This window comes from Opisthorchis viverrini (genome assembly GCF_000715545.1).
Source record: "Opisthorchis viverrini unplaced genomic scaffold opera_v5_19, whole genome shotgun sequence".
Classification (NCBI taxonomy): domain Eukaryota; kingdom Metazoa; phylum Platyhelminthes; class Trematoda; order Opisthorchiida; family Opisthorchiidae; genus Opisthorchis; species Opisthorchis viverrini.
Window position 1 is genome coordinate 1589144 of NW_008751675.1, and position 18617 is coordinate 1607760.

Sequence of the window (18617 nt, forward strand, 5' to 3'; positions counted from 1 at the left end):
AGGTTTACTGGTAGGCACCTGAATGTATTTCACGTCTGCACGATGTCCAGTTGTTTGCTGTAACTAACTTGCACCATCAACTTACCTTGTATGTTGCCTAGCACGATGTGTCTATCGCATACGGTCCCGCAGTGTGCCACCAAGGTGAGAGTCTCCATTTGAGGTCATACTACAGCAAAACACCAGGCAAAACGCATGCATCTGCGTTGCAGGTCCTAAAAACTATATCACGTGAAGTCCTCTAAGTAATAGTACCAGCTGGACTCGGACAATCAGATAGCTTGACTAGGTAACCGCCGAAATGAGTTGACAGCACACAAATCTCGCTATCAAACAGCTACCATATTAAGGTTTTATCCTACCAGACTCTCTGTTACGTGTACCGGTCCACTGAAACTTGCTGAATGATCGCTTTGTGTGAAAAGGAAACCAGTGGACTCAATCAACACCAGTGTATTCCAAACACGCTTGCACGCTGCACTTTACCTTACCATTTTGTTTGAGGGATAGAGTGCAGTTGGTTGGCTGGTAGAGAGGACAACTTGTGTTGGTCGGCGAAAGACCGACTGAACCTCTGATGTGCGGGGAAGACTAAGTCGGTAGACAAAAAGATAAGTTGTGGGGTTTGTGGGATGTGTATTGTTCACATTCACATCACTCTCGTTTGAACAGTCGTTCTCCTGTCCTGGCGCAATTCTCCTGATGAATCCACACCAAAGGGGGAGCCCTGGACTCGAGTTTCGCTCTTATTATAGCTCATCAGCAGTGCCGGGGTTTAAACTCCGGACTCGTGACACCTGATGTGTCGGGTATACCAATCACATCGCTCAAGCGTTCAGACGTCCGCCCGTTCAGACGTGAGTATTCAGATGCGTCCAACGTGCGCTGTTGGGATAGTGGTAACACGTTCGCCTCGCATGTCAGGTGTCCGGAGTGCAAATCCCGGCTCGGTCATTGGATATGCACTGCTGATGAGCCCTAATAAAAGCGAAACTCGCATCCAGTGCTTCGCCCCCTTTGATGTAAATTCACCAGAATAATTGCGCCAGGACAGGAGGACGACTGTTCAAACGAGAGTGATGTGAATGTGAAAAAAGATGTGTTTCACTTGGACTCTGAACGGTTTACTTCAAACACATCCTCGTGCAGCAACCATGAATAACAGTAGGGGTCAATATATCGTCAAATACGTTTACTGCGAGTCAATTTATCACTGGATGGATTCGAATGCGATTCGAATGCCACACATGGCCAGATTTGAACAGTTGAGCCATGATTTGGTGCACCATGTGCACTGGGCAGATGCGCCCGGATGAACCAAAAGGGACGAGTACTGTTGATCGGACAAGTGTCAAAAAGCATTGGAAGACACAGGGACTGGTGGGCACCTGTTGGCCGACGCCACATTTGGTACAATAGGTATCTGCTCTCTACCGTTCAGTTTCACGTCTGTGTCTTGTAAGGCTCTTCACAGCCTTTGTTTCAGAGAGGTTTGGTAAACAATCGGTAGAGTTATTGCTGGGTAAAGTTTCGCTTCTAACACGAACGCTTTGTCGTACCAACTGAGTAATTAACCAGGTCGATTGGGTTTTAAGGCAGTCAGGGTATCAGACCGTGTGATTTCTTATGACTAGTCGACTTGATCAGTGCTGGGTGTCGGTCTAAAGTTCCCGTTTGTTGCTTGGTGGGGATGACTGACATTTACGACAGATTGGTTAGGGGGGACTGCCTTCATGTTGAAACCGGATTTTACGGCCTTGCTTTTCCGGTCTAGGACACCTCGATGGAATTTTTCTCTTAGCGGTCGTTCACAAATTCTGTTCGTCTGTGTTTGTCGAGGGGTGCCAGGACAATTGGTTTGGTAGGGGTGGGGTGGCTGATTGGATCTTACTCCGCTTGTATGCTGTACTTTTAGTCCCAGACCATTTTGCTGATACCTGTCTCGTGTCATTTCGGCTGGTCTAAAACTGTTCTCCACACGTTTGCGGATTCTACGCCCTCCATCCTATTTATGCTGGGATGTTTGGCGATTTCTACCACCTCGGCCATCAGTCGCTGTGGTGTGAATCTTAGTCCCCGTCTTAGAATATCCACATTTTACAAATCTATCCTATACCAGACATCTCTGAAACCTTGAGTACCCATAGGTACAAAAATTTTCCAACCGTTTACAGCCATTCGTGTTAGCATTCTCTGTTCTGTCCTCCGTTTTTTTTGTTACATGTTGGGCAGGCTTTGCAAAGTCTCTTCCCACTGGAAAAACTCCTGCTCCAACAAATTCAAGGGCTGCTTCATGCACCTCGGGTCCCTTGATTCGTACGTCACGGATCTTGCATCAAGGCAGAATTTTATGTCAACTTGCTATGTACTAATGAGCTATAAATTGGCTTTCGTTGGATAAAACCGCCATTATTGGCACCGTGGGAACGTACAACCTATCATTCAGCTGTAGCACCCTATTGGTGTCAGAATGAAGTGCGAGGGGTGGGATACTGACAGGTTTCCCAAGCCTAGACAGGGAAGTCGAGGGGCAGAGGTCGGATTCGAACCATGGAACTACTGTTTTAACCACTAAGCCATCTTGCCCACACGTATAACCTATTCTGATGAGCACCACACCGGTGCACGTGATTTTTTTCTAGGCGAATCTATAACCCCTTGAGTGTTTGAAGTTACTGTTGCTTTGAATTGAATGGCTTCGACAACTGCGGTTGGGCACACTATGGACGTGCTCAACTATCCATCCATAGCTTCACTGAGATTACCCAAGTGGTTAGAGCACGAATTTATTGACCGAAAAGTCCTTGGTTCGAACCCGACCTCTGCCTCTCGACTTCCCCTGTCTGGGCTTGGGCAACCTGGCAGTATCCCTGCCCTGGTGCAAACTTTGGGTGGTATGGCAGTTGGGCACCGAAAGGGTGCTACAGCTGAACGATTTCATTGAGAAATAATGATGGAAAGCCAACATGAGACCAGAGTGTTTCGGGTCACTTACACACTAACTACAAGTTGTACAGCCTGAAGTTTCTGGACCGAAGCAGGCTTAAGCTGAGTAATGCGTACAGCTGTGAATAGCTTTGAAAACTTAACCTTGAAGAACTATGAAACCTGAGCAAACGTCAGACCATGAAACAATCCTACGGGATATTTTACAGCAATATCAATGAGCCATATCAAATTCATTATTGTAACTCTGGCTGTTGTGATCGCCAGAGGAAGTGTCTGCAGCCTAGTGAGGATAATTCGCTTTCAAAGGGATCATCTGTCTTCGGAATGGTCGCATTCGGATGAGGTTAGGTTGGTGAAGAAGGAAAGTTCTCTCGTGACGTGTCACTTATGTGACATGACTAGCAGTAGATCATTCTCTTTCCGGGAAAGGTCAGAAAACAAGGAATCTTTCACAATAAAATTGTCTATGGGCGTAAATTCGGTATGAGGACGCGATCTGCTGTAAAGAAAGGTGATATCACGGCACTGAGACTGTGTTAGGTGACTGGAATACTGACCGTAGGCATGTAACTCAAATTTTAGCACCGTAACGTTCTTGCAATCAGCTGAAGTGTCGAAACTCAACAGTCAACTCTGAAGGAACCACTTAATCCTTCAACTATGAACTGTTTCCACGCTTCTGTCTCCAGTCTCTCTCGAGAAGACAGGTTTTAATGATATCCAAGTGACGAACGTCGACTGTTGGATTTATTTGAGTGAATTGCTTCCGATTCTGTCCTTCCACTTCACCATATTGTTGCTCTGCGTAAAGATTACTTCGACAAATATCCAATGAACCGCTTTGGTTATCACAGGCATTAATTAGACTAAAAACATGGAGTTTGCCTGACGAGAGACGAAGATATTTCAAAAACTTTTGGCGACGGGTTTGATTTATCTTGGGACGATGAGCTCAAATCAACCGTGCAATGTTCGTTCTGTGCCCGCAAAAAAGAGTAAATTGTATGCGGTTTTATCCGGGTGTCCGGAAGGAGATTACTCAGGCTGTGTGACTACTTTGTAAAGGTGTGATGGAAACCTACACTACTACATTGGCGGATGGCTTAGTAGTATATTTCATATGGTGTGGAACGGATAAATACTGTATGTGCTACCTTCTCGTACTAGAATCAAGTGGCAGAAGCTAGTACAAGCTACGGTGGAATTACAGGAACGACCAAACTGAGGACAGCTGCTTCCCTGTATAGACCAAAGCTGCCATTCTCTCAGTCACAACCAAAATGTTTCACCCTTCCAGATAAGCAAGGATAGCTAGTGATATGATGTCATAACCACGCCACAGTCACTGGCGCATCCTGCATGCCTGTCGGCCAGGAACTGTTCGCCGTTATAATGGGCGGGTAGACTCGTAAACTTTCCACCCTATCGTTCTGAGTTATTCATTCGGGAGATTTTGATAAACACATTCTCCGCCACAAGCACACGTACCACGAAACCGGTTGTGTTTGAATTCCGCGGTATATGGAACATGGTTTTCTTCAACTCTACTCACCTACCGGAAAAAGTTAATCTACAGTTAACCTCGAACGAAAGATACCACGGTTTGATGGGATTTTTACCTCTTTAGAAGTGGACCCTTCTCTGGAGACCCCAATAAGCTTGATTGTCTCCTGTCCAACCCGGTGGTGTGTCTTCGAAAGGTCCCTGGCCGCTATGGTACCCCGAGGCGGAAGGAATATTGCAGTTAGGCTTTGTGGGCAGCCAGTTGAACACTCTTGTTCAATTCCTATTCTGTGTAGTGCAATTTCTCGCTTTGCTGTTTCCGTCTTCTGCGCGTATCTCATCGTTTTGTGTTTGGTCTGAAGTGTAACCATCTTTTACCTTGGAATAGCCCGCGTAGTCCAATTCAACCACGCGAACTTAGTCATCTTGTAGTTACTCTGTTTTCACTCGGCGTGACCTTCGGTTAGGCGTATTGTTTCCTACTCACTTTATTCGAAAAGTATCCTGTTTGGAACCAGATTTATGGAAACTGGCATCTCATGATTTTTTACTTTTGTGTCATTTCCCGCTCAGCTAGGCGTGGCCCATCTGATTCCTGGAAACAGTCGGTAATACTCAAATCGTGGTGTCACGCTGGCATCTACATACCGATTCTAAATGTGATCCCGCGCGGTTGTATCGAATTACGCGCGTTATTCCGAGGTCAAAGGGTGGCTAACTTTCAGATCAAACACGAAGACTACATATGGGCACAAAACAGAAACAACAAAAAGCGAAAAATCTCGCTGTACATGGGAGAACAAAGTCAACGGCGGGGTACTGATTTTGAATTCGCCTAAGCGCGCAATCAAACCATTACACACCGCTGACCTCTTGTTATACAGCGAATACAGTTAATTAACAGGATATCCAGGTAAAGCTTAATTAGTCGAAACTTGTTTCAGCTAGCATCTTGGCGAAATTTTTTGCCCAGGTAGATCACCTGATTGTCATGGCCGCTTGCTTGCACAACCAGATGGGGAATGAACATAGTTCACTTATCTGGCCATGGGCCGTAAAACAAGGTGTTAACTGCCTGAACTGTAGAACCGGATAGACGACATTGTACGGAATGTACTGCAAGTATAAGATGACGGGTGAGAGTCTCTCAGGTTGGTCTGATGCATTGGAGACCTTGTGAACAAAACAGTTGTAAAGTGACTGAAAAATTGGAACAAAAACAGTTGCCCGAGGCCGGACGGTTTGTTATTAAAACTACTAGCTAAAAGGTCGCGGGTCCGAAACTACCTTTCTAATACGGATAAAACAGCTATACAGTATATCTCAGCTTCTCAGCAAAGACTGGTTTCACTTATACGATAAAATTCAAATAGGAAATCCTCTCCATACATCCATCACTGTATAAGTAGCTCACAGGAAAAATAATTTCACAAAAGGGGTGAGACTTTTGTTTGAGAAGTGATCACTCTAGTAGCCAGTCAACACGTCACTAGGTGATGTTGTTTCCTTGGCTGGAGGATTAGTGGCGCTATATTCCGCTTAAAGGAGACTGATGACCAGGAGCTTGTGACACGCAGTTAAGTCTTCCAGGAACCAACCAGTCGGTCGCGGGTTCGAAGCTCCCTGGAGCTTTGTAAGAATTACAGTGATGATGATTCCCAGTAGGGACGAGACGGCTGTATATTAATTACTTCTCGGCTTTTCAGTACAAACCATCTCCCCTTCCAGGACGAACTTCAAACCGAAAGAAATAGTGTTTCACAATTTGAAAGAGGATACATTTAGCCGGGTTTTCGATTTAAAGTGCGCTTTCAGTGAGAAAGATCTGTTCCTTGCATATCTATGTAGGTGGGAAGGTAAAGATACGCGCACTGATGATAAAACCCACAAATTAATCTCCGCACTGAAACCACCCCTAATAGAAAACTACTTTTGTACGCTCCCTCTTTAGAAGAGACCTTTCTCCGGAGATCGTATTTCATGAGGAGCAATCTTGTGTGCAAATAGCCAATTGCAGCCTCTGTCGTTGCAACATCAATCTCCGATGACTTTTATGCCAAACAGGACACTTTTCCCCCATTTTTACCAAGATTCTGGTCATGCAGATCAGTTTTAAAATGATGCTTTCCTTGAAACATCAACTACGCAATCTGACTGTCCAAATCTAACAGCGACATATCGTACCAATGAAATACTGTGACATAATGGATAACGTTAACGTATGCATTGAACTTCAGTTGGCGCACCACCTGGCATCTTCCTGGTAACTATGTCGTACAGTGTCGGAAAAGAGGAAAGCGTCAAGGAAACTTGGATATTAGAATTGTTGAGGACTACCATTATGAACATGTTTCCAACTACCCTACTTGTGAGCGCTGAGTCTGTCCACCGAATATTTTAGCCACGTGAATGCAAACCAAAATAACGCCTTATCTATCGTATTTTAGGTCTCATTGTTTTCATTCACAGCTTGATAACGGAAGAAGCTCTTCACCTCTCAATCAGTCCCGACAGTATGATACGTTATTTTTCAGCCATGTTATGCACAAAACGGTATTTTCGGGAAGACCGACACGGTGATTATAACCTTTGAATTTTGTGGGCTTTTACGATTTCTCACCTGCTGGTTAATACTTTGTGGGTCTCTCGGATTTAAGCGTTTGTGAGGAGACGAGCGACTTTCTCGGCCCATCAGCCAGGCCGAATAATACAGCGTGGATGGCCGGAGATACGGCTTCATTTGGTTATCTTTGTTCATTTTCTATTCCATTTCCATCTGTATCCGTCAGACCCACAGATCAATATCCACGCCTCTCTGGCACATGAAACAACGGATCATCCATCACATAACACGCTGAAACGGTCCCTCAGTGTATCGAACGCCTCAGATTCATTATCATAAGCACGTGGGTTCGAATGCAGCTGCGACCATGCATCTCAGGTCAAGAGTATGCTAATATGTTCCAAACAAACCGTATTACTAATGAGAAGAGATTTCGACGGTCGATGAGAGGTCATTGTCACAGCAACACTACTAGCCCAACCAGTGTGATTCTGTGGGCGACCTAGGTGAGCGATAGTCATCTGACCTCAGAATAAAAAGCTGCGATTGTCAAAGAATCATGACTAAGAGAGTCAGATCTCAATTTTTTAACATTAGGCCGATGTTTTCAACCGATTAATTTGTAACAGTGGTTGAATTAACGTATCAAAATGTGTTTCAACTCTCCGTTCAAGCTGACACTTGTAAATTAAAGTGTTGATCTTAGGTTCATGAAAACTACTGAAAAAGGGATGTCATTCGACTCTTACGAGAACCATCGTATTGTGAAAACTGATGCCTGACCAGAAGTTTAACGGTAGAACAAGATTGATGAGAACACCTGAAAGTGTGAAACCGGCGACTGGTTGTCGAAAATTTATAGTCCGCCATGTAAGTAGTATCGTGAGTAGTATTGGCTGTAAACTTGCTCGCATCAAGCGGAAGGCGAGAATGAATGATCATAACGTTGTCTCACAGCTATTCTGATACACTTTGTCTCGGGTTCTTGAAGGTAAAATTGTTAGACAAGGTGCGGCACTCCTTGGAACAACTAACACTGAGGAAACCTTCGATCTGTATGTATAAGTTTACTACAGTGTAAATCCCGCGAAGTCGGTGACCCACCCATCAAAAGTCACATGGTAGGGACCTTACACTAAGGTATGTTCTTGGATCGATTCAATAACGTTGCGGGTGTATTTGACATCCAACTCGACGGCTTTTGAATGAATGCCTTACATGGGATGACCAAACAATGGTTTTGAATATGAAACGTTACACGCAAAACACAACGATGAAAAAGTTGCCGCTGTTGCAGAACCCGTATGTCAAGCTACGGTTGCCAGTAGTTTCTCAAAAAAACCTTGTCTAGCGCAATAGAAAAGTTTACATCACAATGACATCAAAGTCCAACGACTGGAGTACAGTGTAGTTCTGGTTGAAAACATTTCTAAATGTCACGACGAGTAAACGAAGCTTACTAGCAGACGTCAGCAAGCGTTGGAAACTCTGGAAGGAGGAGGGGGCTTGATCAACTTACTCCCACATGAAAGAATCCGGCCGACCATGAGCCGCGCATTCCACCGTAATGATATCGTGTTCCATGTACTCGTTATCACGCCTCGGAGGTCGCACTTGTATGCTGACAACGGGTGCATCTAGATGGAAATGGCAGTTAAAAATCGATTATCTTGTGAAGTCTCATCCTTCTCCGTGAAACAGTGTCCAGGAGTTAGAAGAACTGTTCTTTCCATTGGTTCTTGTCGGGGGAACAATATGACCGATTCAACCCATTGATCCTCTGTCATTTTTATCATCAAAATCGATCGACGGTACTAATCCTACTGAAGCAATATATTTACACCAATATAGCCTGTGTTACAGGATCGTTTTGCTGGTTTGAAACTGTTCTCTCCTTCCCTACTGAGTCTAATTATCTGGCCAAACCCTACAACGGTCTCTGTGCCGGTTAAATGAGGCATTTTAGGGGTCTTTTTCAGATAAGTTCCGCCAGTTCCAATTTAATGTACGCACACAACCTTGACCTGTTTTTGATGAAAACAATTCCTTAACCGCATCTAGTCTCATTTTGTGCAAACATTCTCTGCGTTCGGACGCAGAACCTTAAATGAATTTTTCTGACGCTTGCAACTCTCGTTCATGACAAGGAGACGGCAATACGTTTTTTGTAAAGTCACGGAGTGTCCATCAGCAGCGTTTATGCAATAATGGCCACCAAATGACACTTTCAACTGTTTCTGACAGGTGGAGGTATAGTGCCCGACAGTGTCGGCAAGAAATCGGTCTTCGAAAGGGAACTTGGCTAGAGCGGTCTAGGATGGAATTTAGGACAGTAATTCTATTCATTTACTGCTGGTCCAAACAGTTGGCAAAAATCAAATTCTGCTCAGAGGAATAATCTATTGGTCACACGACCGCTGTTGACTGGAAGAACTATCTTCGCGAAGTTTGCGCCTGGCGGCTTTTGCAGACTCCAACGGTTAATCATACCGAAACCTTTGTGGATCCAACGACTGAAGCTCACACACAAACCATCGAATCTTTTTGGCACGTTTACAAGATGCAGAATAAACGCCAATACGACACACGCTGGTCTTTAGTGGACAGCTACTTGTGTGAGTTCGTTTGGAGGCGGAGATGCCGAAAAACGGACCTTTTCATGCGAATTATTAATGACATGTCCCAATTTCACCCTATTCAATAAAAACTAAAAGTAGAAATTCCATATCTTCTTTTTTCTAATTTTTTGGGGGGTGGCAGGGGTTAACTTTTTGGCGGATCTTATCTGGGAAAGATCCAATTTTAATGCTGCAGCGAGCAGCATTGAACAGTCCTGTCTATCTTTGTGCAACTATTCTGGTTGCTACATCAAAGGGAGAAAGTACAGAACTCCAGGTTCACTTATATATTTATATATATATATATATATATATCAACAGCACTATATATTCTTGTCCGTGTTGGCTTTTTACCAGGCGAAGCGAGCATGTTACTGGATGCACCTTAATTATCGCGTCTGATCAGGCGAACATGTTCACGCCTGAACGTTGTGACTGGTTTGCCCGACGGCTCGAACGAATGTTCTGGTTGTGTTGATTGCTTAACATGACGGCCAAGTGCAGATGCGTCAAGTATGCGGTGGTGAGTTTGTCAGCATGCTCATCTCGATGTCCGGGGTTCAAACCTCGGCGCGGCCAAGGATGTGTACTACTGTTGAGCTCTACTAAGAGCCGAAATTCGGGCCCATTTTGGTATGGAGTAACCAAAATAATTTCGCAAAGGCAGGAGACCAACTGATCAAACTTGAGTGAGTGGTGGGACTTCTGTCATACATATCGTGACCTAAGTATCTGTTCCACATGTTCCTGTGAATAATGTCGTCCCGGTTCGTAGGGAACAGCGAGAGAGAAGTAAAAATCACTCCAAGAAATGACAGTTTTTAACGTGCCGTTTAAAGTTCCACGGTTAGAACGTTTAGGACGTTACAAGACAAAAAACCAGCAGCCAGTTCAAGCAGCCTCTATAGGGATTCGAACTCGAGTTTTCGAGACTGCAGTCTAAGAAGAGAGAAACACAATGTCCGTATATAAAGCATGTGATGCCTTCTACCGGTGATATCCAGGGTGTCGGTCCCTCTGGTAGACGCCAATCCGTCATTCTAGAAACATGGATTGGCGAAATTCGAAGAGGGGGGTGGACGGATGCAAAAGGTGCTCGAAACAGCTTAAAGGGGCTTCAGAACATGCGTGAAATACACTTATTTTGAAGTACAAATTAATACCCCTCGGTTCCAGTTTATACATACTAAGCTATGAACAACCGTAATGATGTTCGCTTCTGCTCTATCTGCCACTCAAGTGAACTCACTGACTACAACCTAGTCCAACATTCATTTTCAGCGATTTCTTGACCCACGGTCCGATTGCATAACCTTCCATATTCGGGTGAACGACCGAAGTGGACTATCCTTGGTCTAGTTGAGGACAAAGGAGACCACCAGAGGAACCTATTCACATACCTACCATACAACCATATGACGAGTATCCCGGAGGCGCTGGTTTCACATTGCTACCAGATATATGAGCCAGCTACATTTCATCTAATAAATTGCTGTGTCTGGTTACATTATCTGTAACCAGACTCTTTGAGTTGTATTCATTGCATTGATCTTCAAAGCCAAGACCCTTTTGTTCCTAATTGCTTGTTCAAAGAACGTAGAATCTGTTTGCTAAATACCTAGCCACCTACCTTCTGTTGTTGTCTCCTGTTTTTACGGCAGTCGAGTTCCAGTGGTTACGACTTGTGTTTTATGGTTTGCGTATCCACTCGTCCCCAGAACACCATTTACCAAGTCAAACAACCGCTTCACAGATACGTTTTTGCGATGGTCAGAGGTTAGTGGGTACGGAAACGGGAATTAGAGAACCGGTTTGTAAAAACCTAGATTCAGGATGAATGGTACTATTAGCGTAACCAATATCGCAGGTTGACAATACAGTTCTGGATTTTTCTTTCGTTCAGTTTGATCAAAAAGACCTTCAAAATTGCCATCCGACCCTTGAAACATGTGAAGTATTGGATATTTGTCAAAGGATTCGCGGTTTTTAAGGGGGTAGGTGGATCCTTGTAAAACATAATCTTGGATTATCCAACAAAGCAGTAAGGATCTGATTAAAGAGGACAAGGCCGTATTCCGTCCACACTCACAACACCTCCCCCGGCTGAGCTTGATGGGATGCTGCTGACATCTTCAAAGTCATCTAAAGAGAGAGGCACTTCAACTAAAGGTCAAACATGATCAAGCACTACAATGTAGTTTAGAAACCAGAAAGCTAATTCGCTTGTTTCGAATGCAAGATGGGGGGGGGGTTTTGTTGTGTTTCTTTGACCAGACATAGCACGAAAGTAGCATGTCTGAACGTCTTTCCCCCAACTGGGGTGGAATATCTAGAATTGCCAGGAAATGACTATTTGTCTACCGTACATCATAAATTTACAAAACCCTTGAACAACAGTGTTCGGCAATTCATTCACTGTTTCTTACGATGGGGCTACGTCCCAGTTGTGAATATGTTTGCTTGAGTAAGATAACGGGTAGAGCCGAGGATCCGATATTCTGTTTATGAGGACCCCCACAAGTTTGCCTCACGCAAAATGGACTGTATCTTGAAATGACGCTCCAGATTGGAATTTTTTTGATCTGACCATCATCTAAGCACTTCATGACACACGTTTTGTGTGCCAAAAGTCAGCTATTTTTGCACCCTCGAAAATCTCTCTCATTCTCGACAATCAAGATGAGTATCAATCCCAGAATCTCACCACAATTTACAGCACTTTTGTGCTCATGGGAATGGTGTCCATTCAAAGGTTTCCGTTTTAAGTGGCCCGAAAAATACGTTGTTCGTTCTGATGTTATCCTTACTCTTACCGGAATCATCGTGATGGCCCAGTGGTTGGAACGCGAATTTACTGACCGGAAGGTCCGGGTTCGAACCGACCTCTGCCTCTTGATCTCCCATGTCCAGGTTTGGGGAACTTGGTAGTATCCGACCCCTCGTGCTTCCTTCTGATAGCATGGCAGTTAAGCACCGAAGGGGTATTACAACTGAACCACTTTCTTCATTGTGATAATTTATGCCTCAAACCAGTCACGTATCAAGTGCACATAAGCTGCACGGACCAACTATACTACTAGCATGCTTTCCTCGTTTATTTAAACAAAGCTACGTAAATGATTCTTTGGAATTGAATCTTCAGCACCAAATTGTTGATAATAATCTGTCCTTAACCAATGTGTTTACTCCGTCCTTCCCCCATCAACAAACAACTTTTTTTCTATCAGAACTATGCATTTTGTAAACTTGAAATCTTTGAGAGTAAAAACGCAATTTCAACCTCTAAAATCGTCGGTACGGTGTAGGGATGGCTTCATGGGTGAGGTAACAACAACAATGTAAAACCGTTCTAACCACGACTGAATGTAGCACCCGGCCAACCCGGACAAACTCACAGTGTACCTCCAATTTCGTGAACGCCGGACGTAGAGCCTGTTCGTCGTAACCAAGGTTTGTTGCCCGGCATTCGACCAGTTTGCCATGGTGCAATTTGTTCAGCCTTGCTGACATTTGACTGCTCGCGTCTTTTCTGTCAGTTCAGAAGCGATGGGTGAAAAAGCGTGAAATACCACGTTGACGTGACCTTGAATGGCAAGTAATTGTGATAATCTCGAATGTGTACAATTTCTGGGAAGGCTAGGCCAATTCCGAGAGGGAAAAAGTCATGAGCCACATCAGACTAGATTAAAAGTATGCATCTAGGACGTTATTTGAATCACTATGTGAAAAAATTGGTTTCGATACGAGGAAAAACTGTGTAATATATGAGAAATACTCAGGCATACCGCAGTCGCATATCGATAGTGTGTTTATGTAAGGTTGCTCGGAAAAAAAACACTGAAGATCGAGTCCAAGGGGCCACGAAATTAATAGTATGTCAGCTGTGCCATCGAGTAGCAGAAAGTTGGAGATCACTGACCTAGTACGATATTCCCAAAGTTTCATTATCATAGAACATCGTAGAGGTAGGTTGAAGGCCACTTGGTCATGGACTTATGATGAGACTCTCTGTAAAACCAGCTCTTTCTCTGACTTCATGGGTTGCTGCGTTTGAGAAGTCCAAACAACAAAAAAACCTATTGTTGAGCTGTAAGACCCTTTCAGTATCTAGCTACCAGACCGCCTGAAGGAGGCTCAAGGGCTGAGATACAGGCAGGTTGCCCAAACCTAGTTAGGAGTAGTGAAGATGCTGAGGTTGGGTTCCAACCACGGACAATCTGGGCAGTAAGTCGGCGCCTTAAGCACTGAGCTACGTCAACCTTTTTGACAAAGTCAATTGGGAGAATTGAACGGGCATCTGCACAAGCTAGGTTTGCTACCTGACAAAGAACACGTAGCATTATTCAATTTTGCTTTGGTATGAGATAGCACAGTACATAGGGATTCGATTTCGATGCAGGTAGACCTCGACGGCCACCAAAAACTGCTAGGGTAAGAATAAAACACAATTTGGAAATTGCGCATCCCTCGTTTGGCTATTGACGATGCGGCAATAAAGCTGTGAGGGGAGGGTTGACTGGGGTTTAATTCTGTTCTACATTGGGATCATTCTTGCGGTCATGTCTGTGATGGGTTACCAGTTCTCGCAATTTGACCTACCGTGTTTCTGTTGCCCACCGCTAGGTGAGATCTATGCACCAATTTATCAGTTCCCGCCTGCAATGCGCAGCTACCTACCGCCCCCCCCCCCAATTCATCGGTGAACGAAACTGCGGCAGCTACAACCACTGTACGACGAGTACGCGGTTATTACAGCTGACAATGATGATGATGATGAACGCGGACTAGTCTCACACATGGAAGTATAAAACACGATGTGTTATAGAGCGTTCTCCAAATTGAATCGTTTGTTTTTCGACGTTCAATCTACTCGACGATACTTTTCAAATCCACACTGAGTTTCAAATGATGGAGTATTTTTTTCACAGAAAAAATCAAGTGGAAAATTAAAGTGCTAAAAGCAAAAAAAGTCAACGCCTTATTCACACGAAGTGGTCTTGCCAGACGACAGAGGGAAATGCATTTGTCTGCAGATAAGTGCTAGTTGAAACTAGTTTGGCTACTGCCGGGGGCGACACCCATCTGAAAAAAACCTTGGGTGGGATCGGAAAACACATTTAACTTACGTAAGTGGTGTTACCACCCAGCCACCCTGGTTGCTAGGGGATGGTGGATTTCTTACAGGCAACAGGTCCAACCTCTTCAAATGCAGGTGGACCGTAAAAGTTCCGTTTTTTTCAATCATTTGTTTTTGCTCAATAAACTAGTCAGTCGCTTCCCTGTGTTGGACTGATTCGCTTTGGCTGTACATGTGGCGGGAAAAATTCATACGTACTGCCCGGGAAAAAACAGGTTTTCTGTACACTTTATCCACACAGTATGCAGATACTGTACTGGTGAATGCCGTTCGCCAAAAGAACACAAAGGTTAAAAAACTGGTAGACTGCCAGAACAGCCAGGATATTTTCGGCCCAATAAACTTTGCAGTATCTTCTAATGTGTCTTGGACTTTACTGAACTACAATTATGGTGAGAGCGATTGGAAAGAGCAGTGTGTGGTTGGAACTGACAGGCAACACCGTCTGACAGTATTATTGGGGATCACGTGATCTCCTGATCTATCAAGGAACCGCCTATCTTGATCACTTCAGACGTGAGACAGAGGAGTACGTGTGCGGACAAATGACAGTGAAGAGATTAAAAGTGGAGTTCCCTATGCATGACACAAATCAACGCTCACAACAGATGATCTGCTTGTATAAGACCTTCGAAATGCACTGTTAGTGTTTGGTTGGGGCATGAGAATAGTTGGACTGAGCATAGGCTCATTCCAAAAAGTTCCAAAAGCGTCTTGACATCTGGATTTAGCTCGTGTGATTCTCCAGAGAACTAGAGAAGCTGTTTTTTCACTCAATTGAAGCTCTCGTCTATGATGTTCTTCGATTGAATGTGCTGTTTCACTTGGTACGATATTTGAGATATCGCGGAATATTTTCATAAAAGGGATGTCGAACAGTTTTTAGCAACTTTGTGACGGGTTACCTTTATAAAATGTTGATTCATTCTACTTTTCAGAGTAGTTGTCAGTTATCGACCTAAAACGGGCAACTTGGTAGCACGACTGTAAGACAGCCTGGTTTACGACCGCCAAGCAAGACATAAGATGCTACGCTTTAAACTAACTGAGACGTCTTCAGGTGTTCGACAATCGTTGTCTCAGAACCATAGCTCGTGTGGGTTGGTGTCGGCGAATCCATAACGAGACAGTTAAAAAGCACGCAACGGGTACTTCCATTGAAGAATGTGTCCAGCACCAGAAGCTGCGTTCGTTGGGATATGTGTTACGTACACCGAATCATCGTTTGCCGAAGAGAGTGCTGTTTTCCATGCCCAATTCAGAGTGGCGTAAACAGAGAGATGACCAACCCTTGACTTGGCAAAGGAGTATGAAGGAGATCACGATACGCTTGGGTGCTGTCGGTGCTACTCGCCTTCCAGGATGGGGACCGCGTGATCCTCACTGTTCCTGGTTGGAGGCACTACAAGATATGGCGGCCAACCGATGTCAGTGGCGTTCTTGTTGTCAGTTTCTATCCAGATTGCCTGAGTGAATGTCCGGAATGATTGTGTTAAGCTAGCACTAAGTCCATTCTCCGTCCACCTTTATTCTCTTTTTACACTAAGGTTTTCAAATAAATCATATTTGTACGGCAGTGAAGCATCGGTGTTGAATACTGATGTTTTGCTGTCGATGATGATGATGATGATGATGATGATGATGACGCTTTAAACTGCATAGTTCAGAAGTACAAACAAGTTGGCCTGACGAGTTCAGAAAAAAAACAGTGCAGTAGTGAATTAACTCAAATAATCAAATATGCGTAGTGATCCGCCTAGATATGAGCACTCACGTTGATGTGTACACTAATAGTGAACAGCCTTTGTGCACTTTACCGTGAACAGCGTACTTTCACGATCAAAAAATGGAAGGTCCAACTATCTCAGAAATGCTTTTGGAGGGATTTTAAATCTTCCACTTCAGCATCTTGAGGGGCACTGTTACATCCACTCTTGACATGTTATGAAAAGGACCAAGTCGTCGATGAATGGGACTACATCTTTTAGGAACAAAATATGTACATTGCTAACTGCTCAGTTTTACTGCTGTGAGCTACTGGTTTGTCGGAGTGTCATCGATGGACCCTTGGTGTTGGAGAGGTCGAAGTTCTTGAAGTCAATTCACACAAATGGCGATGATTTTAAACGCACATCGTCTAATCCCCTGAGTTAACACACACACACACACACATTAGTCTTTCCGAGGGAATCTGGGCTCGATCCTGACTGTTTCCTTAATTCTCGATGTTTCTACTAAATATCAGGATATGGGATACATCGGAACCGAGATCCCTTTGCTTGAACTACTAATTCCCTTAAAGTAAGCTCACTCTTCTCACTAAGTTGCCTACATATTGACTACAGTCAGTGCCCCAGAGTAACATTTGACATGCCACATGTCTGTAAAGACTTTCTGTGGTCCAACATACGCTGCTGAGATAAAGGAAAAAAGCCTACTGATGATGGTGAGTAACAACCCGTTTTTTCTGTTTGCTTTTACGATAGGATGGTTTTTCTATTTGTTTTCAGGCGGAATGGCTTATCCTGCAACACACACACACACACACACACACACAAGGTTCGACCAACTACTATTCTGCCGCACACCTCACTTGGTTAACAAGCTTGTTTCATGCTTTTGTTTCGCACGTCTGTTACGAATCAACATCGGCTTGCTTCCGGTCGCTGGGAAGACGAATTGCGGCGTGAGTGATTCATCCACAGTTCCACTTGTAAGTGTGGACAAGCGGAAACAGCTGGTTTTAACCCGTACACGTACGCTGGTGGCTTTACTAACAATCTGGATCTTGTTCAGGAACACGTCGGACGAGGTGAACCATAATTATATTGTTATAGGGGAGAGAAAAATCCAAAACTCTTCATATTGAGTCGATCGAAGGCCCACAGGTGTAAGAAGGCTTTCTGTGGTAATCGTAAAATCACGTTAAACAGTGGGTGACAATTCGTTGGTTGATTTTAGTGCTTCTGAGGGAAAGATTTGGCAATGAACTCAAACGCATAATTCGGAGGTTTGCTATGTAAGGTCACGCGAGAGAAAGAAGATGAAATTTCTTGAGTAGTTCACACAAAAAACAGCCATGACTGTTTGTATCTGGAAATCTCCTTCTACGTATCACATGACCGTCATCGCTCATAAGCCATGTGATAGCCCATTACTTGTGTTGTCCACTTTGGAACTTATCAGCTGGGCCTGTTCCCCTAATTCCCATTGATCTCATTGGGCATTGAGTTGGACATCTGCGCCGAAAAGCGACAGATGCACTTGAGCATCAGTTACGTCTTCCTTTAAGTACTGATCCTAATGAAACACGAGGCTATCCTCTTCTCGGTCTTCCGGTTAAAGCATTTATACACCTGTGTGTATCGCGCAAGCACAATGACTCGTAGCCAACCTGTGTAGGCCGTAGTGGAGACCGATACACTGGCTAGGCTGCTTGACAAACTGAATGAATTCGAAAATAAATTGTTGAACATTCTTTGTCTACTGACAAACTAGCTTTGAATCCCCAGTTAATGTTGACGTTTGACCGATAGACATATGCAAGAAAGATCATTAAATTTTTAGTTGGGTAATTCCCAACGACATGCTCCCTTGGTCTCCTCACGCAGTGAAATTCCCTTTATTGATGAAACCGCCATTTAGATGTTCTCTTGAAATGTAGCATTCCCGCTTATTTTGAGGAAACATTCTTTCGTTTGAATTGCGCGCGAGTATAAACAATGTTAGTAGACTACTAGTGTAACCGCGGATACTACTGATGATGCGCGCGAGTAGTATGTGGTTTTCTTGTAACTCCGTCTCGCGTCCAATGGAAGTTGGGGTTTATTGCGGACCATGTGAAACT

At 44.1% G+C, this 18617-nt stretch overlaps 1 protein-coding gene across 1 annotated transcript in view; it reads right to left on the reverse strand.

Annotated features, from left to right (window-relative positions):
• T265_01760 (hypothetical protein) overlaps positions 1 to 18617 on the reverse strand; it is a gene marked incomplete at both ends in the record, with an annotated part of 119993 nt that overhangs the window by 27652 nt on the left and 73724 nt on the right. The window contains 2 exons of the mRNA XM_009165850.1: positions 8535 to 8652; positions 13029 to 13162. Coding sequence (XP_009164114.1) covers positions 8535 to 8652; positions 13029 to 13162 — 252 coding nt within the window. The remainder of the gene's footprint in view (positions 1 to 8534; positions 8653 to 13028; positions 13163 to 18617) is intronic.